The 25,910-nt window shown below is 33.1% G+C and overlaps 4 protein-coding genes across 6 annotated transcripts; 1 reads left to right on the top strand and 3 right to left on the bottom strand.

Annotated features, from left to right (window-relative positions):
* Window positions 1–376: 376 nt before the first annotated feature.
* LOC145606879 (glucan endo-1,3-beta-glucosidase-like) lies at window positions 377–1,512 on the top strand. Its single transcript, XM_081662720.1, has 3 exons — window positions 377–428; window positions 696–1,463; window positions 1,505–1,512. The coding sequence occupies exons 1-3, from the start codon at window positions 377–379 to the stop codon at window positions 1,510–1,512; spliced, it is 828 nt and encodes a 275-aa protein (XP_081518846.1).
* LOC145608749 (protein IQ-DOMAIN 12-like) lies at window positions 686–5,290 on the bottom strand. 3 transcript variants are annotated; one of them, XM_081664355.1, is made up of 8 exons: window positions 4,919–5,290; window positions 4,492–4,603; window positions 4,073–4,372; window positions 3,320–3,508; window positions 3,111–3,242; window positions 2,497–2,968; window positions 1,520–1,556; window positions 686–1,446 (listed from the first exon to the last, which is right to left on the bottom strand). In XM_081664355.1, the coding sequence occupies exons 2-7, from the start codon at window positions 4,564–4,566 to the stop codon at window positions 1,546–1,548; spliced, it is 1,179 nt and encodes a 392-aa protein (XP_081520481.1). In that variant the 5' UTR covers window positions 4,567–4,603; window positions 4,919–5,290; the 3' UTR covers window positions 686–1,446; window positions 1,520–1,545. The 3 variants fall into 3 exon arrangements, with proteins under 3 accessions (XP_081520481.1, XP_081520479.1, XP_081520480.1); XM_081664353.1 differs by lacking the exons at window positions 686–1,446; window positions 1,520–1,556 and having other exon boundaries at window positions 2,164–2,968; window positions 4,919–5,289; XM_081664354.1 differs by lacking the exons at window positions 686–1,446; window positions 1,520–1,556; window positions 4,919–5,290 and having other exon boundaries at window positions 2,164–2,968; window positions 4,492–4,842.
* Window positions 5,291–9,905: 4,615 nt separating this feature from the next.
* On the bottom strand, window positions 9,906–13,269 carry LOC145609256 (putative inactive purple acid phosphatase 16). Its single transcript, XM_081664784.1, has 5 exons — window positions 12,943–13,269; window positions 11,308–11,532; window positions 10,733–11,009; window positions 10,382–10,550; window positions 9,906–10,195 (listed from the first exon to the last, which is right to left on the bottom strand). Exons 1-5 carry the CDS (start codon window positions 13,241–13,243, stop codon window positions 9,983–9,985), a joined length of 1,185 nt encoding a protein of 394 aa, XP_081520910.1. The 5' UTR covers window positions 13,244–13,269; the 3' UTR covers window positions 9,906–9,982.
* A 695-nt stretch (window positions 13,270–13,964) lies between these two features.
* Window positions 13,965–16,769, bottom strand: LOC145609244 (uncharacterized). Its single transcript, XM_081664776.1, has 2 exons — window positions 16,416–16,769; window positions 13,965–15,244 (listed from the first exon to the last, which is right to left on the bottom strand). The coding sequence occupies exons 1-2, from the start codon at window positions 16,543–16,545 to the stop codon at window positions 14,202–14,204; spliced, it is 1,173 nt and encodes a 390-aa protein (XP_081520902.1). The 5' UTR covers window positions 16,546–16,769; the 3' UTR covers window positions 13,965–14,201.
* Between the last annotated feature and the right edge of the window lie 9,141 nt (window positions 16,770–25,910).

The raw sequence follows: 25,910 nt of genomic DNA, 5'->3' as shown, positions 1-25,910 counted from the left end.
CCTGTATTTTCTCCTCCCTACCCCTTCTATCATTGGCGCCTTCTATGTTTTGCTGTTATTTCTGGTAGATCTTAACCGTCTTGCTGTTGCAATCTGTGATACTACAGCTAAATCTTTTGGAAGCTAAAAATAGTATTAGTCTGTAATAGGTAGATTTTAGCTGTGTTATTATGGATGACACGGTAATATTGTAGCTACTCCTTTGTGTGTTGGTATATGAAGGGAGTTTAAGTCCTGTTTTATATGGGTCATGCAAAATATTTTTCCCCCCTCAGGAATTCGAGCTGTACCCTCGAATCCTGTTGAAAGATAAGGGTGCCCCTTGGAACGCGAACACAGGAAGGAGCTGAAGATTCCCTCGGCTAGTCCATCAACCATGATATTGCTCGTCATTGGACTTCTCTTTGCTTTTAACTTGCAGCAATCAGGTCAGTTTCATCATCGTCGTCAATGATTATCATGATAAAAAAAATTAGTCTTTCATACATTATAGCAACAATGGTGATTAGCCTAGATAATTTTGGAATTTAATGCAAATTTATGACATGAAAGCATATATTAACGTCATAAGACATAAATTGGAATGATCCAACCTGAAATTTGGAGGCATAATTTAAAGCAACTTCTAGTTCTGTATGATTTTTTTTTTTTTTTTTTTTTTTAATTATTTCTGCTTTTTTTTTTTCTTCATGCAGAGGCTCAAGTTGGAGTTTGTTACAAAACACCAGGAAAGAATGAAACACCCCCAGAAGAAGCTATAGCTCTTTTGGAAAAACATAACATAAAACGAATTCGACTGTATGAACCAAATCAACAGACCTTAACAGCCCTGAAGTCTACAGACATTAAAGTTTTGCTTGGCGTACCAAACTCAGTACTCTTACCCCTTGCCAATGCTCCTGCTGTAGCCGAATCATGGGTGCAAACTAATGTCAAGGCCTACTCTCCTGATGTTAAATTCAAGTACCTCGTTGTTGGTAATGAGATAAGCACTAACAATATGAATAACCCTTTGTCCTTTGTCCTCTTAAACGCAATGCAAAACATCCAAAGTGCACTAGCTAAGCAGGGATTAAGGTATATCAAGGTAACAACCGCCTTTGACACTTCAGTCCTTAAAAATCCATTTACAGATCGTCCATCAAACATCTCCTTCGTGGTCGAGGCTCTCTTGTTCATGGATCCTATCCTGAAATTTCTGTTAGAAAATCATGCTCCTGTCATGGTCAATATATACCCTTACTATGCCCATATTCTTAATCCAACGGGGTCAACTCTTGACTATGCTCTTTTCAATGCCCCTGGTGGAAACTTGTTCGCGGATTTGGTGGATTCCATGCACTCAGCCTTAAAGAAGATGGGTTATGATTCAATCAATGTCGTTGTGGGAGAGACTGGCTGGCCCTCAGCTGGTGGTGTTGCCGCGAGTGTTGAGAATCAGAAGGCCTACATCAGTAACCTGCGTAAGCAAATAAAGAAAGGTACACCGATGAAGCCTAAAAAGCATATTGAGACTTACTTGTATTCTGTGTTTGATGAGGATATTCAGGGAGTACCTGAAATTGAGAAACATTGGGGCTTATTTAATCCTAACAAAGAATTTAAGTTCGAGTTTTCCGGACCATTGAACTAGCTTAGTTAAGGTTTACATTCCATGGTTGTATATGTTAATAAAAATTGTGCTTACATTTTTGCTGTTTAATTGATTTGGTTGCAGAGTATATATTGATCTGTTTATTATGTATCCTTGTTGGAATAAATATGACTTACAAATTTATATCATTAGCTAGGAATTAGGTTGTTTAAATCAATTTCAGGTCAAGCTGAAAATAATAAGAATAAGGTGAAGAGAACAAAGCCTAATTTTGGGACACATAACTCACATTAACTTTTGGGCCGGGCTGGCTCAAGTCAACTTTCGGATCATGTAATCTTAGACGCAGTTTAGGTAGTTCAAATTGAGTAATCGGACAAGTCAGCTTTGTCAAGTCTATTTACTAGTTGTATCAATTCATAGGAGAAGCCAATGTCATTCAGCCCTTTAGTAGCACATTGGTAAAACAGAATAATTAACCTTCTGGCAAACAAAATGTATATTGGCAGTATTGGATTATTTCATCAAAGAAGAAGATATACACCATTGCAGAAGCAACCCCCAACCAATAAATCGAAATCGAAAAAAAAATTACAAACAAACATAAATAATTGTATTAACACCAAGATATTCTATACCACCCTCAAATCAACCCCAACTCTTTGACACTCAATTTTACAGTATTAACTATCTATGTGTTAAGTCAATATAAAACTTTCACTCTTTTGTTTCATCAAATCCCAAGAAAAAACAATCACAAACCAAAATTTTTATGACATAATGAGCCCAATAATAAATAAAAAGGAGAAATTCATCAATTTCCTAACTTATTGATGAAAAACTCCCATGTTTTAAGATAAAAGACTAGGAACAATTTGTCCTTCCAAGTGCACTGGACTCACCATTGTAATAAGACCAAGAAGAATGTAGCCTACTCTTACAAGGCGATCCATATTGCTCGAAACATGTATCAAGGTACCCTAGCCTTTGTCGCGGTGTACTCAATGACCTCATCTTTGCCTTGGCTGATTCTGTCACAGCCATGTAAGTAGGAAACATGGTAGAGTTGGATAGCTGAAAGTCGTCGATGCCTTTATTTAGCCTCGTGTGAGAAAATGATCTTCTAGGATGTGAATATGGGGAGCTCACTTCCTCTGTAAAATCCTGTTTTGCTAGATTTAAAGCCCTTGATTTGATCCTCAAATTTTTTCCTAAGTCCCAGCTCCCTGTATTCGGATGTAACTCAAAGATAGCGCCTTTTGAATATCCCTTGTCACGAATATCTTCCTCGTTCCATTGTTTTCTTAGACATGTTTTTCCTTCATTGTTTCGGAGTGGCAGTGTTTCTTCAAGTATTTGAGAACATTTCCTCTCCTGTAAAATGTCCTTGGAACTTCATTTCTCATTTTTTACCTTTATAAACATTTAAGGTCCATTTGGTTGGCGTACTATTGTAATTTATTATTGCCTACCAAATAAGTCGTTAGAGTTATAGGAGAAGTAAGAATGTAATTACCCGATGAGAGAAAGAATATTGCTTCATTCGTTCTCTTCTAAAGGCGGCCTCTTGCTTATGCAAGTATATGGATTCGATCTCCTCCTTCGAAAACAAGCTGTCAGTCCATTGCCTCTGACTCTTGCATTGAAGCTATTCAACATCAAAAAAGTATTCTTAGCAAAGAAAATGATAGGTTAAAACAATTTTAACAGCAAAAGTTACACTACCTTAGACTTTTCTCCTATGTTGTTCTTTGTGCTAGGAGATTGATCAATTACACTAGGAACTCTTATTGTATGGACTACCTTTGTGGGATTTACACACTTCAAATGCTGAACTCGACGTCTCACAGCTCGTCCTCGTGCTATTGCTTGTATTCTTACCACTCCTTTTAGTGCTCTCAGTGCCTTCCTTGCCTGAAAGTTTACTCAAATCAAGCTCAAATTAGCCATTTCAAAAAAATTTAGAGGGAAAAAAAAAACATAAGGACTTTAGCATTAAAAAAAAGTCAAATATTCAAACATAAATCATGATTCTATATTAAATATTGCATTGTAGATTGACAGTCCGACTTTGTTAACTTCAACTGATTTTATAATGAACTAAACTACTATAAGGGCCTGTTCTCATTGACTGAACTCAGCTGAACTGAACTGAATGGAAATTAGCTGAACTGAACTGAACTGAAATGAATATTTTATAAGAGAAGGAAATTAGGACCTGAACTGAATTGAACTGAGCTGAATTTCAACGTAAGAGAACATGCCCTAAATCTATGAATATGTATTTTACTGATTAAAATTGATTTTTATAACTCGAATAAAATGATGCCTTAGGGGGATTATATTAAACAAAGTTTAAATCTACGAGTATTTTATTTTTTTACGGATTAAAACTGATTTTTATAGCTCGAATAAAACGAGACCTTAGGAGGGTAATAAAGATGCCACAAATGTTAACGTGGTCTATAGAGGTCTTACAAGGTATCCCCTGAAAGAAGTCTGAATTTTGATGGCAGCCAAGTACTGAACCTCTCTTTCATGTTGTCGTAACGACGAATGTCGGGACACACTCGTGAGCCGGACTACCTCCGCAGCTGCCTGAGCTGCAGCTACTGCAGCCTCAGCAGCCGCGGCGGTAGCCCGAGCAACATTCATTGCAATCTTCCTCTGCTCATCTCTGGCTTCACTTAGTGACTTTTCTTGTAATGTTGTTGATGTTGCAGGGAGTTGTTTGAACCTTAATCTATCAAAAATCCAACCCCAACTCTTTGGTTTACCCTGCAAAAGTTAGCAATCTAATTAATTTAATTTAATCATTACATAAACTAATTAAAATTTCTGATCAAATAATGGGTTGAAAAATATAGGAAAATTCAAAAGAAAAAAAATTTCTGAACCTTTTTTGCTTTTGGTTTGGATTCACAACTTATTAGATTCTTGAGAAGATTAAACCACCAATTCTTCTTAGCCATAAAGATTATGGACAAATTAATCACAACAATTAATTTCCTGAAAAATTAAGGAGAATTATCAATACCCATTTGTAATCAATTAAAGCATTTACAAAAAAAAAAAAAAAAAAAAAAAAAAAAAAATGTATGTAAGATTAATATAGACTCAATAATTCTATTTCTGGGATAAAAAAAATTTAGACTCAATAATTGTATTTCTGGTGAAGGGTAATAATGCTTAAAAAGGCACTTTAGAAATCTAATCCAAATTCCACTTAAAAGGAAAAAATTGAAGACACTAAGAAACTTCACATGAAGACTTTAAGATTGCATAATTCCATTAAAGAGTAATATACATATTATATGTACATACCTTAGTTGATAAAATGGGAGTAAGTCGGGGTCGAGTAGCAACACATAAGACTAGAGATTGATAAATAAAACCCGTCAACACCAGTGTGGACAGTGTTACTTTGTCACTTGTAACTCTCAAAACACCAAGATAATAAGACTCGAAAATCTACTAGTCAAAGTATGTAATGAAAATATAACATACTTGTATTATTATAAGCTATGATATGATATTGGACCGACCCTCAAAATTCTGTTGTTGAATTGAAAATTATGCCAAAAAAAGAGGCACAAAAAATAGAGTGAATAAATAAAATGAAAGAATTGAAGTGGAAGAAGATCTATCTACCCTTAGATGTTTGGTGTGACAAAAGAAAAGAAGAGATGTCATCTTTCATTCTCTCTCTTTCCTACTTATAACTGCTTAAGAGAAGACTAGTTCCAACTTTTTTATTGTTGAAAAATAGTCTATTACCTACGGCGGACCACACTGTACTTTCCCAAGTCAATCATAGGAGTTATTCATTGCTGCCAATGTGTCCTTTTATGATCACTTTTTTTAGAAATTAAAAAAAAAAAAGAAAAAAGAAAAAAAAAAGAAAAAAAAGGTATTTTTCTTATGGAAAATTGTTTACACAACTAAAAATGCAAAAACTTACTGTATTGATTTTGGAAAGAGAGAAGAAATGGTTTTTTGTACTACTTATATTATTACTCTACTTTTTAAGCGTTAAGTTGGTTGGAATTTGTGTTTAGTTATTAGAACGAATGGTAAAACTGATAGTAGAAGTAGTTCGTATAATTTATAAACCTTTACATATTATGTATTAGGAAATAATATGCTTTTTGATCATTTGATCTAGTATTACATGTATTAATGTATATTTTTTCATTTTATGCCCATTGATGAAAGGAATAGTTTAGTAGTTTACCTAGGGGATATATTTGTATCAATTAGTTGCAAAATAGGGGGACATATTTAATCGTCGCGTTCAGTCGATTATTATTAGAGGTTAGCTGTGAAAATAGTTGTTTAAGGTAAGTGTTGAAGTTTTTGAGACAAATTTTTATCCTGGACTTTGTTACTGTACTATGCAAATATGCAAGACTTTTTTTTTTTTTGACAGGAAGTATGCAAGACTTTGCTCTTAAAGATATTGCTCACACTATTTTGCCAGGACTTTAATAATATTATGAATTCATGTAATGTTTAACTTATTTATCATATACTAAAATTTGCACCAAAAATTATTTTCGGATCATGGACATTCTACTATATAAAAATCTTATTGATCTCAATAAACTCTTATATTTTAAATATACTCTATTAAAATCAACAAGCATCAAACCTATACGAAGTATATAAGTTAAAATATGATGATTATTTTTCATCAAAAAAAGATAGAAAAATATTATAGGATCAGATTGAGAATATAAATATTGACAAATAGAATGTTTGTTACAGAAATTAATATGGCTTTCTCAAAATCAGGACACACCAATCACTTTAATAATGGACTAAAAAGGAAAAATTAAATTAAATTTAATTAAAAAAAAAAACTTTATTTTTATTTTCCAATAATTTAGAAAGTAGTGGTGTCAGATGTAAAGATGAAGCTAAAAAAAATTGCATGTGGGTGTAGGGAAGCTTAGGGCAAAGTGATGTAATGTCTCTTAGCCTGAAAAACAAACATTCAGCCAACAATTCATTATTATAGTGATGTAACTTCCTACCTTAATTTGACTAACATTTGATTCAGTGAAGAATTTGATTGCTGCCAAAAATCCATTTGCAGGATGAATGCTTATTAGAGATTTATTCTTTGTACATCCAAAATATATGGCGTAACACCATGTCCTCCCATCTCTTATGAGTATGGCATCCGTTACGAAGTACTCTGAAGTAGCTACACACAGTACATGTTATCGGTTGAGAGTCGGGGATCAAAGAAGGTAAGTGATAGATTATAAAACATATTCTTGAATCTCAACCATTATCTTAGCCTTTTAGTTGAGTTGTTAGTCTTGATGGGTTAATATATACTTCGTATATGGTATTCAGAGCCAATGTGACCTTTTAAATCTCATCTAGACCCCCACTTTCAGGTGGAATATTTTCGCATGATATGTGGAGAGGTTATGCTGCATCCACACTTCAAGTCCAACAGAATCTAATGTGAGAATGTGCCCTCTGATCATGTATACACATTTTCACTTTTAATTAAAAGGAAAAATATCAACTTTCTTTATTGTATCTTTAGTTACATAAAATTCATGGCCAACTTCAAGCTTCCAACTCAAAAAACTTGATGATATAATTATGAACTTTGAGAGTTAATTATGAGAACTAATTAAGTAGCTTAATAACGTCCAATAATGATCAAGCTAAGGCCTTCCAAAAAAAGTGGGGTATAGTACTTGAAAGAGACTTATAATTACTGTTTTAAGAAAAATCAAGACACGTGAAAGACTATCCACCCTTATATTTAGACCCACTTCTTGTTATTGCAAGAACATGCTCTAATCTTACACATCATAATTTAAAATTAGTGATTATGACAATTATAAAATTGGCACTTGACTACTTGAGTTGTAACATCATAAAATGTTGCTCTAATTTGATTAAAAAGTCAGAAGATTTTGAATTTTGTAGGTGAATTAATAATATAATTTTAATTGAATTTCATTGATTTTAATTTTATTAAAATTAATTAATTAAAGTCAATTTAATATTCGCTCAAATGATGTGATATCTATCTATAGATTATGGTCCATGTATGTCTTTTGAGCTGTACCAATTTTTTCTTATCTCTAAATTCTTTTGCAATAAAGTAATAATGAAGGTTTTATTTATTTATTTTCTTCAAAGTATAACTAGTCCTTGCTCCTAGTTTCTATCATGTGGTACAAGCTAAGTTGATGTAAATGGATCAAATTTATAAAAGTATGATGACAAAAGAAAATTTTTGGAACATTATTGAATTCATTTGAAAGGATGGTTATAGCTAGGTTGGAGTTACTATATATAGGAAGTGCCAATTGGTTTCCTTTCCTTAAAAAGCTACTCTAGTTGATTGATGAATAATATAATTGAATTTTGGTTGTCAATTGAAGGTTCTTATTATAGAAAAGTATTTTGTCTATCCTAGGTAAAGATAAGGTAAAATTTAAAATGGATCGTTTTGATTATATTTGAATCAAAACGGGTAAAAAAATGCAACAGATTTAAGCGGTTTAGAAATCATTCTAGTTTTGATGGGTCGTGTTCATTATTTAAATTTGAGTTTAATTCTTTTCTAAGGTATTTTGACTTTAGTCATAATGAATTCCGAGTTTGATGAATACCAACCAAGTGAGGTTCGTCACACATTAGCTTGGCATAGCAATATTTAGTTATGTTCATGATTTTTAAGTTCAAGTTAAAACTGACAAATTAAAGACGCACAATTAAAACCGCAACATAATAAAGAAACAAGATATTAGGAAGTACCATTAAATATTTATAATTTTAGAAAGAAGAATATAATCATTCCAAATTGAATCAAATAAACAGTTCACATAAAGGTCAGGTAGGTACCTTTAGTTTCAAGAAATGAAGTAGCTATAGCATAGCTAGATGAATACCAATGTCATCATTTGGAGCTCATCATCTAAAGCAAAAAGAACTATCAAGAGATGCATGCAATCAGAAATTAATTAAACATTTAAGCTCATCAATCTTCATAATTACACACACATCTCCTCATCATTAAGCAATGTTTGTTATATATTCATGCAAATAATTATTTAATTATATAAAGTAACTCTTTAATTTGTGGTAATTATATAATATATCCTAAACATATGATATAGTTATTGCATAAAATCTTGGTCCCATAAGAAAGTATGTGGAAGAATGTAAACCCTCAAAAAATAATTGGATTTTCTGTTCCACTTCTTACAGGGCCAGGGTGGATCTAATGACTTAGAGCCGAAAGAAGATTTCTACACCTCTAATCTAGATTAGATTCATGTTTCTAGTTAATTACAGTATATACTTATAATAATGCTTTCTCTTTTTCAATTCACCTTAATTATAGACATTTTCTTCATGTACTATATGTAAGTATGATCTTGTGGTAGAAAGACAACATACAAGTATTTGATTTAAGTGTTACCCTTATTTCATTTTAAATTCTCATTGATACTTTTGTGATTTTAAAAGTGTATAAGTGAATCTATTAATCCAATGATGCATCTTACCATTATTAAGATATCTTATACGGAATACTTCGTATGTTACAATATCATTTCCGAGTTGAAACTGGTTTACTTTTTTCCTGTATATTGTTGAGAAAGCCCCAATATATATCTTTGTTAATCAAGTGACAATACTGTATTGTAAATATATTAACCAAAATGCCCGGTCAGCATATTATATTAAACTCACGAGTAGACCACTAGCATTTGTTAGAAAGTAAGCCTCTATTTCTCAATATAATAGATGCATCATTTTGACTTTTTACATTGTCTTCTCTTGGGGGTCAGCGCAAACAAGAAGTCCAACTCTATCATTAATTTCCCTTTCTCAATTCCTCACCCCGGCCCGGCCCTTAGCTTTTTGTACCATCCTTGCAAATCAGTAAGTTAAATACTTATTACAGAGTATATTTTGCTCAACAATATCTTTAGAAAGTGCTTTTGAATCTGTCAAGAAATAGTAGTCTTATATCCAAATAGCATAAGGGTGAAGGGAGGAAAGTTTGTCAGATTAGGAAAGTGGACAAATTTACTTGGAACATTCTAACATACAGTTGAGTAGATATATTCATCTATTGGAATCTAACCTATTGCAACCAAATTCTCCCTTCTCAATGATCTAGTATACTTCTCCAAGGTCGTTTATCCGTTGTGTAATGTACGTACCAAGGTAATTAATATGACTCGTTTGGTAGGTGATTATAAATTTAATACATAACAATAATGAAGTTTTGTGTAGATTTACATTGAAAATTATACCTTGGAATATGTTTTATATACAGAACAAGCTGCCAATGCCTTATTCAGAGCACTTTTTAGTGTAACGAAGCAGAGGAAGTAGATGACATCAAGACTTCAACGAAACATGACTGTGTACAGAACCATCCTCCATCGTAATCCATGACCTGAGAGAGAATGGCTGCTCAGTGATCTCGAGTATTCTAGCTCCTTTAGCCCAATTTCCATAACCACCATAACCAGTGTGGCGCGCAAAGCAAAGCCAGAATTTTTTGTAAGGACAGCACCAGTCTAGTCCATGATTGTGCCCCACAAACACAGCCTACCATAAACATGAAGCAGACTGTAACTAGTGTATAAATCCCTAATACTACGTATATGTACTGAAATGATCATGGAAAAATAAAATATTTAAACATTGAACTTATTTTATAATCAGCCAGAATGTTTGCACCAAGTAAAAGAATGCCTATAATTTGAATAACGTTGCAGTTGTGAATGTGCAAACCTGTACTGAAGATCGAGCTTCTAAGGCGTTCATGATCCCATACTCGGCTTCTTGAGGAGCAACAGTCTCTTTGTTTATCGATCCTACACAAGGTTTATCTATTTCACCAGAAGGTGCCACAGTTTTGTAAGCTCTGCTAGGAATGTGCCAAAAGATTATCTCAGGCACCCTGAAAGTGTTGAACATGTCATCTTAGTTACTGTCCAAGAAAACTTGAAGAGAACGAATTAATATCATGCATAATTTTACCACCTCCGTTAAATATTATGTGCAACTTTTAAAATTTTGTAAATCTCCCAAATAATAGCCAAAAGTTGCACATAATATGTGACGGAGGTATGCAGTATGTACCTTGAGTCAGGGTTGATTTCCTGAGACGTGCTGTTAAACCATTTTGCTTGTGCAGATGATATGACTTCCGGATAAGACCCTCCTCCAGAGTCTAGAAAGTACAGGTAGGCTACCGGTGATTCTGAATCATCTGACGATGAAATTCTGAGGACATAGTTGGACACACTAGGCCATAGATTTTTAGGACCCTTCTGAGAGAATGACAATGCATTGCTTCCAATGTCATGATTAATCAATTGCAAACGCGTTGTGCCCATGAAGCCGCAATCATCCTCCCCTGCAGGATGAACCGTAATCAATACTTCTTGCATAAGGCATACATACATGAAGGGAAAAAAATCGAAAGGCTGGACTAAGGCTTCGTTACAAAAGCAAGTCTCCGAAAAAATATTTAGCTTAGCAGGGCTACCCAAGTTCAATTTATAACTAAAACAGATTACAGAATACAGATTAAGACAAGGTGTAACAAAAACAAGTAGATAGGTTTCTTGTGTGAAAAAATGAAGCCACTTAATTAGAAATTCAAGGAAAGTGACATTTTTTTCCGAGGGTACTTCCCTAGGAAATTCGGTCACCTGAAGATAATGAAATATCTGATGAGCACTTCAGAGGGGGAATTCCGCTGTCTGAAAACCATTCCATTGGCCATGTAAATTGAGCATCATCATGGTTGCCGAAGACAGTGGCCCAAGGAATGCACCTATTTTTAGCTGGTGAGAGCGCTTGATCCCAATATAGAGTTGCATTTGCTATTGGAATGTTATTTGCTGTGATAACATCTCCTAGATATATTACAAAGTCTGCACCCATAGTTGTAGATTATTAATGTAAGACTATTAAAAGATCTCGACTAGTAGTGAAGTTTGAGTAACATATATATGCACTGGCTCATGATGAGTTCAGGATCTTGTTGCAATCATGCTTATACTAACACAGTTATATGGTAATGATTGAGAATAACAAAAAGGACACAAGACACAAACAAGTTACTGAAAAGCAAAATAGCATAACTTAGGGCTTGTTCTCATTGACTGAACTCAGCTGAACTGAACTGAACTCAGCTGAACTGAACTGAATATTTTATAAGAGAAGGAAATTAGGAGCTGAACTGAACTGAACTGAACTGAACAGAACAGAACTGAACTGAATTGAGTTGAACTGAACTGAACTCAACTCAACTGATCTGAATTTCAACGTAAGAGAACAGACCCTTAGTCAATTGAAATTGAATAAAGGTTTACTTGTTTTTTGGTGAAAGAAAAAGGACCTAAAGCAAGTTGACTTATTCCCTGAATTCAACCGGATTGTCTCTGAACGCATCCAGTGAAGGTGTGATCCACGTCACTACAACTCGACTTGAACTGAAACCGAACTAAATGACTCACTAGTGACTACTAGTCTACTACCCCGGTAAAAAATATTCTACCAAAGTTGGTCCAAATGAACCATTTGCAGCACATTGGCCACATTCCTAGTTTAGCAAGTGTACCCGGCCACCCCATTTTATTTTTTTATCAAACTATAGGGCCTTTACTTATAGCAAGCCCTACAAGCCCACCAACATATTGTCCCCCTCTACTACCTAGTGCCTATGAGTTCACACGTACAGTTATGTTGATAGTGTAATTTGAACTAATAATGTACATCGTAATAATTCAATTTGGACATTAATACTCCGTAGTACAAACTAGACTCTAAAGAGTTGTACGAAATCACCAACTCTATGTCTCTATAGCCTCTATTGCTATACCACGCCACATGAAAGGGCACGAATCATTGATAGAGTAGCATAGAAAAGTATTAAACAACTGCCTTTGCTTGAAAATTACAATCACATATGATTTAGAAAAGGTCATCACTAATTTATGTACAATACTATTTACCTAAAACGAGTACAGTTCTGTATCAAAGGTTCTTATTACAAGATCAAATTAAATTATAATTATGTTAATAAACACATACGAGTAATTGAGTATATGCCAATTATTCTCTAGACAAAGTGATCGGGTTACATGGGACAACATTGTATACGACTAGGGTGTCCATCTTAGTATTGTCAGGTACACGAAACATGTACACCACGGTTTAACAAGGGAGGAAAAATGTGAGACGATGTAAAATTACACTAGAATACACGACGAATATAGGAAGATTATTGTAGCTAAATATAACACAAAGTTTTAAGGATCATCAAATTCATGATACATCACCTGGTTTCTCTTGATCAAGGATAGAAGACATAACATTGGTAGAGTGAACATCTTGAAGAGGGCCCCACTTAGTCCACGCGTCTTCACCAAAATGCAAGTCAGCAAACAGTGCAATCTTGAAGGGTATGCCTTTCTGCACCTGAAGATTTTTTGATGTCCTTGGCTTAGCCACTACCACTGAACCAAGTCTAATTAATGGCAAAAGGAGGACGATTTTGAGGAGAGAGAGTTTTTTGTTTTGTTTCCCATTTTGCCCCTCCGTTCTCAGGCTCTTGTGAAGATTACTACCATAACAATGCATGGTTGTTAACTTGTTATGTTATGACTTGTGAGTGGGTAGCTTGGTTGTTGGTTAAGTTTGGAAGTTTGCTATTTTTGCTTCCAAGTGTTTATAAGACTTAAATTTGTTGGGCCTGGCTCATCTATTACGTTATCAAGTCGTATGTATACTCCATTCCACATTAAAATGATAGATATTGTTTGCTTTAGGCTTCGCATGGATCTGTTTTTGGCACCTTTTCTTATACGGTCCCAAAAACATACTACTTGTAAGGAAATCCTTTTTTCCTTAATTCTTGTAAATAGATTAACAAGTTTTTAGTAAGTGTGGGACTCACATATGTTGATTTTATTACAAAAATGTCATTGTGATTGGAATTTACAATAGCAGTTGCTCTCATTCCCTTGTACATGTTCAAGAGGGATAAAATAGTAAAAGCAAGAGTATGGGAGGGACCAATGGGATATTCTTTGGCATATGTTTTGTGAAGTTTGATTGACAAAGAGAGCCTAACAAATAAAGCTGGTGCTTGGTTGCTTATAATCTAACTATTTGATTTGCATTGATAAAAGGCAACATGAACCAACATAAAACTTAGTGATTTTCAGAAGGTGAAATTTCAAGAACAAATGTTGATCTACATATCTTAAGCAAACAGTTCATTAGAAAAAGATAATCGCGATCAATCTTCAAGAACAAGAGATTATTATTAAGATTGCGAACGTTAACACAACAAGCTCATTCAATAACTCTTCCATATATCCCCCATGTTATACAAACATGCCATCCAGCTACAAAATAACCTCCTACAGTACAAAATAGCACAAGTATATACTAACTTTAATGTTACCATATTGATCTACGGCATTATCAATTTATGATACTAGATTAACAAAGGAATTTAATTATGTATCAACAAAATACCACTGCTAATATGCTTTAAACTCCTGCAAAATTTGCTCACAATCATAATATTAATCTACCATTGCCTTGAAACAGGTTTCCACTTTATCAGAGGGCGTTCAATATTAGAAAAATTGCCTCTTCTGTTGCTTCCGAAATCACCGAAGCATGACTGGTCATTACCATTATGTTGATACTGGGAGATGTTGAACCCATGCTGACCCCCATAATCTGACTTCTTGTAGCTACGAGGATCCCACCATTTATTGGTCCCGTAGCCTTCCCAATTATATTCTTTGTAGTGAACCATATCATTAGCGACGTAAACAAAACTATTATCCCAGCCATAATTCGAGCAACCTCTCTCTGCATTGTTCACATTGCTGTCACCCCAACGATCATGATCAGCCTCCCAAGCATTATTCGAGCAGCCTTTCTCTGCGTTATTCACAATCTTGTCACCCCAATGGTCATAGTAACTATCTTCCCAGCCATTATTTGCGCAACCTTTCTCTGCATTGTTCATATTTCTGTCACCCCAATTATTGAAATCAGCCTCCCAGCCATTATTCGAGCAACCTTTCTCTGCGTTGTTCGCAATGTTGTCACTCCAATGGCCATAATTATCATCTTCCCAACCTTTATTTGAGCAACCTTTCTCTGCATTATTCACGTTGTCATGCTTTTCAGGATAATTTAATTGTGGATCCTCCTCTTCAGCATCTCCCCATCCCATGGGGCTTAAAACATATTGCTCCGGCACCACAGGAATCCCCACAACTACACCACTGTTCTTTTGATCTGTCTCACAATAGATATCAGAATCTCTCTTCTCCAAGTCTAATAAGAGACTGGGATCGACATTGGAATCCCAGTCAATATTGTCGATGAAGACATCAGGATCAGGGAGTTCTATGTCACAAGGACGGCCGAATACATCTGCCAAAAACCGCTTCTTAGCATTCCAAAAAGCCTCCTCTACAGCAGAGTCCTTCCAATTTATTATCTTTTCATCTTGGAACATGTATTTTTGTGTATGCAATATCTTTTTCCATGATACTCTTCCTACCACTGCACAGAATTTCTTCTCCAGTGAAAGCGTAGACTGCTGCCGCCCACCTACAGAATAAAGTGGAGGTTGAGCACTATTCTATGAAGTAGATACAAAGAAAAAAGAAACTGATAGTAATCCAATACATTTGATCAACTAGTTCATATTTCAACAAATGAAGCAAATGAATATTAATAAAAGCAGCTCAAGACGAGAAATCATACATCTAAAATAGGACACCAATTAGCTATAATGTGAATTCATTTGGAGCATCTGTATTGCACAGAACATGCTTTAACTACCCTCTTTGTTAGCATACTGCAATCTAATCTATATAACTTGCTTAACGTCAAAGACTTAATATTTAGGACCTCATTAAGCAAGTCATGTAAAAACATGGTCAATGATAATGATCATCACTCAAAGGGAATGGACTAGCGCGTTTCTATAGCTGGTTAAGTTTGTCCTCCTAAAGCTACCTTAATGATAACAGTCGTAATCGCCCTACAATGTGACAAATTTCATAGCATTCTCATGCAGCATTGCTCAACTAGGCTAGGGTTTCCAAAATGATGATATATGATTACAAAGCCACTTATTCCATATCATAAGTTGCTCTCTCCATCAAACACAAAAGTTTCTTGGTTTCATAGGTATTTTTAGTCTTTCACCCCTTTATAGAACATACAAAGGTTGTGTGTAAGGAAATATACAACATATACACCAAAAATAGTGTACAAAAAGATTCCCAAGACTTTATTCCTTGCTTTTTCATATAAATAAATAAAAACAAGTAGAACATAAATCAGGTAAAATCTTCCTTATATATCAATGTCAGACGCTCAACACAACATTTCCTAATTTAACACAAAAAATTAAGAATATAGACAAAATTAAGATAAAAGTAAGTCAATTAACTTGATGTTACTCTAATTGTAAAGTTCCTAAATTCAGTAGATATTTATTTAAATTGCTTGTTTTGGTCTATTAAATATATAGAGTGGCAAGGGCAATAATGTAGACAGGATTTGATCACGAAAATTACGAAATAAGCTAAACCTTAATTGATAATCTCAATTAAAAATAATGAAAAATCAGGAAACCCACATTCAATTTAATTGGGCAAAGTTCAAAATTAAATCACAAACACCCAAAATAATGTAATTTAATTATAAGAAACTTCAAATTATCTGACAATAAAAACAGAAAATATCAAAAATAGAAAGTCTGACAAATTACCGTTGCCTAAAGAAGGCTTCCTGTTGTTCTGTGATCTCGACTTTGAACCGCCATTGAAATTCTCTGCCTTTGGTTTCTTCTTCCAGTAAGTACGATTATTATTATAATTATAATTATTATTTTCCATCATCCCACCATAAACCAGCCAAAATAATTCCTCTGAAAATCAAAAACCCAGAAAAATTCTGCAAGAATAAGACCGACCCAGAAAAATTCAGCAAAAATTACACCGACCCAATAGAATTATTGCAAGAAAAAAGGGTTGAAGACGAGACAGTGATCACCCACAGTATTAGCCCAAGGGTTGATTTTATAATTTTTTGGGAGGTGAGAGAAAATAAATTCAAGCCCGAAGGTTTCTGGGAATATAAGGAGAAAAATTATTTCTGAAGAGGGGGAGGGTTATATATATATATATATATATAGAGGGGTTAAGGAAAGAGTAATCCAAACTCGATCCGAACATCTGATTTGATAGCTCTATATAATTATGATTTTAATCTGTTGACAATTAGAATTTGAATAGGAATTGCAATTGTTACAATTTGAAGTTTCTTACATACACTAAACGGTTCCTAAAAAAAACATACACCGAACGGTAAGACATTGCCTATTATGGTACTCCGTAGTTTTTTTTTAATTTAGTGATTAAATGAAGGAAAATTAATAAATCTATCAATCAATCATCAATACTATATACTAAAGTAATCACCAGCATTATTCCCAAGCTACACGTGTCACACACTCACACTAAAAATTTTCCCGCCAAAAATCTTATTTTTTTTCAAAATAATTAGATAGCTAATAAATAAATAAATAAAAAGAGAATATACAACCTAGTAAACAACCTAAAAAATTGAACAATAATAACAACTTAGATAAATAAATTAATAAATTAATTTAATCGTTAATCTATAAAATGCATTATGTATTCCCTTTAATCTACGTATAGTTTATAAATTTTTTTTTTCTTTTGAATATCCGAGCGTTTGCTCGGGCAAAAAACTAGTTAACTATTACTAAAACAAAACATTGCTGACGTCATAAATTTCTTAAAGTGCTTATGTGTCAAGCTCTCTTTAAAAATTTTCCCTCTAAATTTTACATATGATATCATCATTGTTTTTTTTAAAAAAAATTTCTAGCCTTTTCTAGCTAGAAACTAGGACCAATTAGGTGTGAAACTTGAATTTGACATCATAATAAACATAGATATTCATAATACAACAATATTAAATAAACATAGATATTGGTAGCTTATACACATTTTTTTTTACAAATTAATACACAGTTTTTTTTAATTATTTTTTAATAGTAAGTACCCATTTATTTAGCTTCCACTCTAAACGTATAAGCTTAATGAATAATACAACATTAATAAATTTAATTTAACCATCATTTTAGTATATTTTTAATAACATAGTTAATATTACATTATGATGCAGCATTAAATAATAACCGATTTACAAAAGAACTCTTATGAATATAATAGTGTGATGACTTTTTTACCCCTAAAAATATTTATTTAGCCATATACCCATTTATGCTTATGAATAGTGTGATGAATTTTTTACCCCTAAAAATATTTATTTACCCATATACCCATTTATGTCATATTAACTCTTATGTTTCCCTTATTTATTTTTCTTAGCTTCTTTAGTCTTCCTTCCTTTCCAATTTCCAATGCTTAAAGTTATTTTTCTTCTATCTAACATTAGAAGGCAAACCTATTTAATCTGATAAATAGTCCTCTTCAAGGGGTGGGGGAATAGGTTGGATATAATCCACTTTGTTAATATTTTCATTAAAAAGAAAAAAGAAAAAATAACACACACACACACACAAACCCACCGAATTTAATTACCCCGCCTAATTAGACATTATTCTTTGAAACTTCTCTGTTAGCTTTTAGTTGTAATATTTTAACTTTCACGCTTGTCAATATATAATTTCAATCTTTTGTATCTCAGATTATAGAAATGTATAAAACTCTAAAGATTAAATATATTTAAAACATATATATAACCTGAGATGAATCTAATAAAATCCCACATGACTACTATGCCTAACAAAAAAGCCAAATAAAATAAAGATCAATTATTAAAAAAATAAAATGAAAAATGTATATATAATTTCAAGCATTGCAACTAAAAGTGACGAATGATGTATATAATAATTCACAACAAAAGCCATATTGCACCATAAAAAGCTTACAACTAAAAAGTGAATAGTGTATATATATTTTCAAGTGTTACATTTCTGTACCTACGCAAGGATATAATTGTCAACAATTTATTTCTTAGTTTATGCGTGCAAAAGCCTAGCCGGTAAATTATGGGTGTCATGACAAGCTATTAGTCTATTACAACTCGACCATAAACATCGAATTTATCGCACGCAACGCGTGCGTAGCCTCCCCTAGTATATTATATTATATTATATTATATATATATATATATATATATATATATATATATATATATATATATATATATATATATATATATATATATATATATATATATAACCACTGGGGTACTAATCTAGTTATCACCTAAAAACGTACCTATTTTGAATTACCACCTATTTAATATTTTTATTTATTTTTTATTTTATCACCTCTTAAATTAAAAACACATTTATTTTCCCACCTTTTTCAAAAATTTATGGGCTTTCCGTCAGTGGACCCCACCTAACGACTATATTGAACCTTTAATTTGTTTTTTCCCCCTGATTTTTTTCTTTAATATAGCTCCCAAATTCAATTCGCCATTTATTTACTAATTTCCACTATCTCACAAAATCATGCTACTTAGTATTTGAATACAAATCCCCAACAATTCAAGACGCTCAATTTCCAGTAAGGTATGATCCATTAATTCTTAAATTAGGGTTCTTCGCCCGCTATAATTGCGGTAAATTGCTGAATATGTGAATTAGGGTTCTTGGGAGTTGGGACAAATAAATTAGAGGTTTTCCAAAATTAGGGTTTCTATTGCTAATGAATTGGGCTTTCTATGTGAAATAGGGTTTTATTTAATAATTTTAAGGGTGGTTAAAACACTTGACAATGAATTTAAGAAGAAAGAAGAAGAAGATTGATGATTTTTCAGAAATTTATTGAAGAATTGAATGAGTTAAGGGTTTAGTTGAGTGTAATAGAATAGTGAGAGGGTGAAATCGAGAGAAAAGAAGAGAAAAAAGGAGGGAAATAAGTTAGGTGGGCCCACTGACGAAAAAGCCACTGAATTTTTTGAAAAAAGGTGGGAATATAAATGCAATATGTGTATATATATGTATATGTGTGTATATATATGTGTGTGTGACACGTGTGTGTGTGTGTATATATATATATATGTATATGTATATGTATATGTATATAGGTTTAAGACTAGTTACTCTTTATATATAAGGCATGCATAACATAGTCATTTTAGGTCTAATTTAATTCGCCTCCATGAATAGATTAGCAAACGTGCATAGTCCAAATGGGAAGAACATTTGGGGACGAAGGGAGTATCATCTTTCATTAATATAAGGAAAGTTTGTCCAAAAAAAAAATCTTTTAACTACATCATCATTTTGCGGAAAAAACACTTTAAAAGCCTCATCGTAAAAGAAAACTCAAAGTTAATTTTTTTTTGTGTTTATTACAACCTAGTGCCTCTAATTCAATCGATTAAGCCCTAATTTCTTCTAGTTACCCTCTCGCTCTCCCTTAGCCATTTAATATTTAAATTAATTTATAAACAAAATAGAAACTAAGACCACCACCCCCATCACCAACCAACCACCCTTTCCCTGAGCAGCAACCCCATCCCCCAAACCAAGTTGCCGCTTTGAACCCTCCATCATCGGCGACCCACCTCTACCGCTGGCCGACCTCCCTCCTTTCCCTCCTTACCCTCGCTACACCCTGTCCTTCTCTAAACTTAACCCCGACCATTCACCTAACACCGACGATTTCTTCTTTAGTTGTAGAATCAGTCGAAAACTTAACTAAGACAATGATGAGAGCATCAACATCGAGTGGTGGAAGATCCTTAGAGAGGCCGGCGATGGGCGATGACGGCGAGAAATAAAGAGGGAGAGAAAGTGAGTTAAGGAGAGAAGAGGAAGAGCGAGAAGAAAAGTGGGGCACCTGACCGAAAAGACCTATTACATGCTCGGTGTTAAGTTTTAGGGAGGGGGGAAGGTTATTACAGTGGGGGTAAGGGGGGAAAGGGAGGAGGGTTGGTTGGCGATTGAGGTGGGGCGTCGGGGTGGGGGGTTCAAGGCGGGAGCTCGGTCGGGGGAAGGAGGCTACTGCCATGGGAGGGGGGAAAAGGGAGGGACTGGTTAGCTGGTAGGGGGATAGTGGTATTTGTTTTTCTGTTTATAAATTAAGTTAATATTAAACGATCAAGTGAGAATTAAAGGATAACTAGAAGAAATTTGAACTTAATTAAGTGGATTAGGGGCAATAGGTTGTCTTAGCTTTAACAAAAAAAAATTATAATTGAATCTTCTTTTGCCAAAATGTTAAAATTGGGTTTCTTTTGCCAAAAAGCTTTTAACGGTTTTTTAATTCGCAACATGGAGCATTTAAAAGGTTTATTAAAAATTTTAATTGTCAAATTTTCCTTTTAGTTAAAATAAAACCATTAACACAACTAGGGATAAAAGTTTGGTTTATGATGTGGTTTGTAGCCCAAACTGAAACCATATTAATTCGATTTGGGAAATTTCAAACCGCACCACACCATGTAACTATTCGACTCAGACCAAACCACATCGTTTTTAATTCGATTTTACCAAACCAAACCAAACCGCGATTTGTAAATTTGATTTGTAACTTTTTTAGGCCTGATTTGTTTCATTGTCGATCAATTAACAAAATTTACAACAAATTAAAATTTGATTTTTAATTAGTTTATTACCAAAATGATTAAGATCTAAGAGATTAAGACTGGAGATTGCATACCTTGAGTCCTTGAGATTTGAGAGAGGATCGGAGTAGATCGTGAGTTGTGAGAAGAGATCGTAGCGCTGTGAGAGTAGTCGCCTGGTCGGTGGCGACTCTCGCAAGAGGGAGGCAATGAGAGTGAGAGAGGCACAAGTAGTGAGTGGAGTGGCTGGAGATTACAGAAGAATAGAATAAGGGTTTTTTTAGGCGTTATATATGTAGGGTAGAAAATTAGAATTGGGCCATAACTAAGGTGGGCCAAAATTTCAGTTTGGTTTTTTATTTTTCAAAATCCCAAAATTGAAACCAAACCGTTTTTATTTTATTATTTTCCAAACCGAACCAAACTATATTTTAAAAATTCGAACCGAAACATATTTTTTTAATAAAAAAAGCCGAATTATATTACTAGCTAATTCGGTTTGGTTTGTAGTTCGGTTCAGTTTTAAACAATATTAATTTCACCTCTAAACACAACACCAACATAGGTTTTAGTTATAGTACATCTTTTGATTTTGGTTTAATTAATAAAACCTCTAAATCATTACTGGGCGGGCTTATTTGGCATCGTTTTATGTTTTCACTTTTCTGTTTTTTTTTTTTAAACTAAAAACCAAATAAAGAGGTGTTTCCACTTTTCAGTTGTCAGTTTTCAAAATTATTATGATTTTAATAATTTTGAATATTTTTTTACTCATTATGTGACATATATTATATGATTTTAAAAAACAAAAAACCAAAAAATAGAAAACCATAATGATGTCAAACAATATTTTAATTAAAACATCTAACACTTGTAGCAATTTAGTAATGGAACATTTGATTTCATAAGTTAATTAATTGAAAACTATTAATAACATTAGTACTTCCTCCGTGTTTTAATGAGGCATTGTTTGGTTGACTGTAGAAAATAGGGAATGAAAATTTATGAGAATTGATGTGTTGAGTCGTTGTTTGGTTGACACATAAAAGTAAAAATGGAGAAAATAGAAATTCATGGAAATAAACTTCCCTCAAAACATGGGAAGTAAATTCCGTAACCCTCCTAGTTAATTAATTCATGGGAATTTATAATTCCCACATTGCCAACCAAACAAATTATGGGAATTTCATTAGGGGAGTAATTTTCTATGAAAAACAACGTCTTGTGGGAATTTGTTTTCCATGTCAACCAAACGACCTCTAAGTGTTACACTACCAAATGTGGCTGTATTTTAATAAGTGTTACTCTTTTTTTTTTTGCTGGCAAAAACTGCATTTTAATATTTTTACCTTTCTTCTTTATGGTCCCACCCAAATCCACTACTTTTTTTTTACTACTATTTATTTCTTTTCACATTCATTAGTTTTCAATAAAATATTAACCCTAATATATTTCTTTTAATATAATTTTTAATACTTCAGCTATCTCACTTACCTCTTACGAATATGTTATTTAAGTCAGTTGAATTGTCTAAAATTATATGGATGTCAAAGTGTAACACTTACTAAAACACGGAGGGAATAGTATTAGTAAAACCATTAACACCGCTAATAATAGCAATTCATTATATTAAACCGCTAATGCCATTAACACTTTTAAGCTTCGGAAAAAAAATCTCTTCCCAACCGAATCTTTGTGGACAGATTGTGAGGAATTAGTATAACAATTACGCATATAATTAAAGCACTGCACAAATAGCAACCTAAGGCATCGCTCGGGCACACGCTAGTGTCAACTTTAAAAAAAAATAAAAAATAACAAAACAAAATAAAATAATCTATTAATTGATTTGATGATGAAGACTCTTTAGAACTTTAGGAAACGAGGAATAAGGAAAAAGTTGAAAGCTGCACTATTGTGTTTATGGGGCTGCTAAATCCAAAGAGGAGAAAAAGAAAGGCATGCTTATTAGTTGTTGTAGCTTATTGAGGTTTTCCATGTGTTTAGTACTTCATATTACAAAAGTGGGGTCTATTAGCGTTACGTGTTTACTAATATTTGGAATTAAAGAAAAGAGCAAGTAGCCCTATTGAGCTATTGGCCTTAACCATATTTGGCAAATTAGCAATTCAATGGAGGTTTTTTTTTTTATTTTTTTTTTATTTATTTATTTTTTGTTTTTCCTTCCTCAAAAGATAGAAATATGGGGTAGTTTTTAGAAAAAGTCAAAAGATGTTTGGTCACGTGGCTAAGTATCTACGGTTTAGTTTCTAACCCGAATAGTTAAAACCGATTGTTTCAAAACTGATCTGAAAAAGGAATCGAATTGTTAAAAAACCGTTTTTTTGAAAATCGAAAGCGACCTGGCCCAATTTTGTCCAACTCGAAATTGAACCGAACTAAATTTGTGCAAACCGTTATGACCCGACCCGTTATCAAGCCATATCGTTATATATAACTCAAAACTGAAAACAACTCGAATTGATTACGTCCGAACCCGATATCAACCCAAACTGATTACGACCCATTTTTTTCTTATCCGAAACTAAACCAGACCGAATTTGTGCAAACCGCTTCAATGACTCGACCCGTTATCAAGCCAAATCATTACAACTAGAAACTGAAAACAACCCGTATCGATTACGTCCGAACCCGATAGCTAGTTACTAGACCCATTTAAAACCAAAACCGTTTAAACCCGGCAGCAATTCGATAAACTTGAACTATTTTAACCCGTAACTAGCTGTAGGTATCGATCGAAATGCGCCTAGTAAAGCATGTTGTGAATAAGCTTGGCGATCATAAGAAGTGGGAATTGACTTTATACGATTAGGCATTTAGGTACAAGGAAAGTAGGAATCCACCAATATTAGGGAGTTCTTTTTCTCATGAACTTGTAGGGTCGCTGAGTTCTCAATATTTTGAAAGAATTATACTACTTCATTTTAGAAATTTCTTTATAGTCACTCAAACTGTTTTAACCTGTAACTACCCACTGTAGACGTCAATCGTAGTGCGCCTACTTAAGCATGTTGTGAATGTGCTTGGCAACATAAGAAGTGGGTATTGACATTATATGAGTAGGGTCGCTAGAGTATAGGACTTCACTCATCTTTCTCATGAACTTGTATTAGGTGATAGTAGGATGGTAGACTTACTATATTAAACTGTAATTACTACTTCTTCTGTTATTTTAGTTGACACCTATCTATTATTACGCTTGCCAACGAATGTTTTTAATGATTAATACCTCTAATTATCAACATTTTAAAATTATAAAAAGTGGATATTAATAAAATATAAATTAAAACGATTCAAACAAGATCCCATATGAATATGTTTTATCGTATCTATAAACCAGAAAGCGAGTCAAAGTGTGTTGTGTGAAGAGTGTAAAAGTCAAATAGTGTCAATTAAAAAAAAACGAAGGAAGTATATTATAATTGATCTCGACGATCAAATTGATAGTGCGTTTATGAGTAACTTAATCATTTTTACAAGGATTTTCCATTTAGTGTAATAGAGGTAACCCCGTTAGTGTTCAGTAGTGTTATAAGAGTTACTTTGTTTTTTTATAAGCATTCACACCGGTGACTTGTCTCAAAGAAAACGTTTTTATTTTTTATTTTTTTTTATTTTTTTAATTTTTTTTGTTGATGATTATTGAATCAATAATAAGGTCGTTATTGAACGGTTTTTTTAAAATATTAGTCAATGTTAAATAGGTTAAAGATTTTTTGAAATATTAGTCAATGTTATAACGGTGTTTAGTCAATGTTATAACCGTGTGACCGGGTTGTTTGTTTAGGGGTTACGTGATCATTCAAGGGTTACTAGATCGGGGGTTACTTGATCAGTCAGAGGTTACTCGATTAGGCTAAGATTTACTCAATAAGGAAAACTCGGTCAATTAGGGGTTACTTAATCAAGAGTTATTCAGTCAAAGGTTCCTCAATTGGGAAGAGGTTACTCAGTCAGAGGTGTTACACCGATAGGGGTTACCTGGTAGTGTTATGTGTGTCAGTCGGCCACACGATATGGCCAACCAAACAGAAAATGTGCTAATTTTGTTTTGATAATTTTTGAATTAATAAAAAGGGGGTTATTGATTGAAATTAAAAATATATACAGTATATATAAAAAAAACAATTTTGATTATTTTCATTGAAAAAATTTAAATTAGGGTTCGTTTGGCACTGTTATGGTTTTCTGTTTTTTGGTTGTTTGTTTTTCAAAATCATATGGTATATGTCATATAATAAATCAAAATTAGTCAAATTTATTCAAATCATGATAATTTTGAAAACTGACAACAGAAAAGTAGAAACACCTTTTTTCTTATTTCTTATTTCTTGTTTTTGTTTTTGTTTTTTGTTTTTTGTTTTTATTATTTTTTATATAAATAAAACAGGAAAATGAAAACAAAAAACGATGCTAAACAAGCCCTTAATTATTGATTTTCAAGTGTTGTGCGAAAATGATAGGGGAAAAAAATGTGCAATAATAATATAGATTCCTTGTAATTTTGGGGTTTCTAAAAAGAAATTTATTGGATGATATAATAAAATAGGTAATTTTTTTTTTAAAGAAGTAATAAAATAGATAACTTTGGTATGTGTACATGTTG

Source organism: Chenopodium album, chromosome 23 (assembly GCF_948465745.1).
Source record: "Chenopodium album chromosome 23, dcCheAlbu1.1, whole genome shotgun sequence".
In the NCBI taxonomy this organism is placed as follows: Eukaryota; Viridiplantae; Streptophyta; class Magnoliopsida; order Caryophyllales; family Amaranthaceae; genus Chenopodium; species Chenopodium album.
Note: the sequence above shows the minus strand (reverse complement) of the source record. Positions and strands in the feature narration are given on the sequence as shown.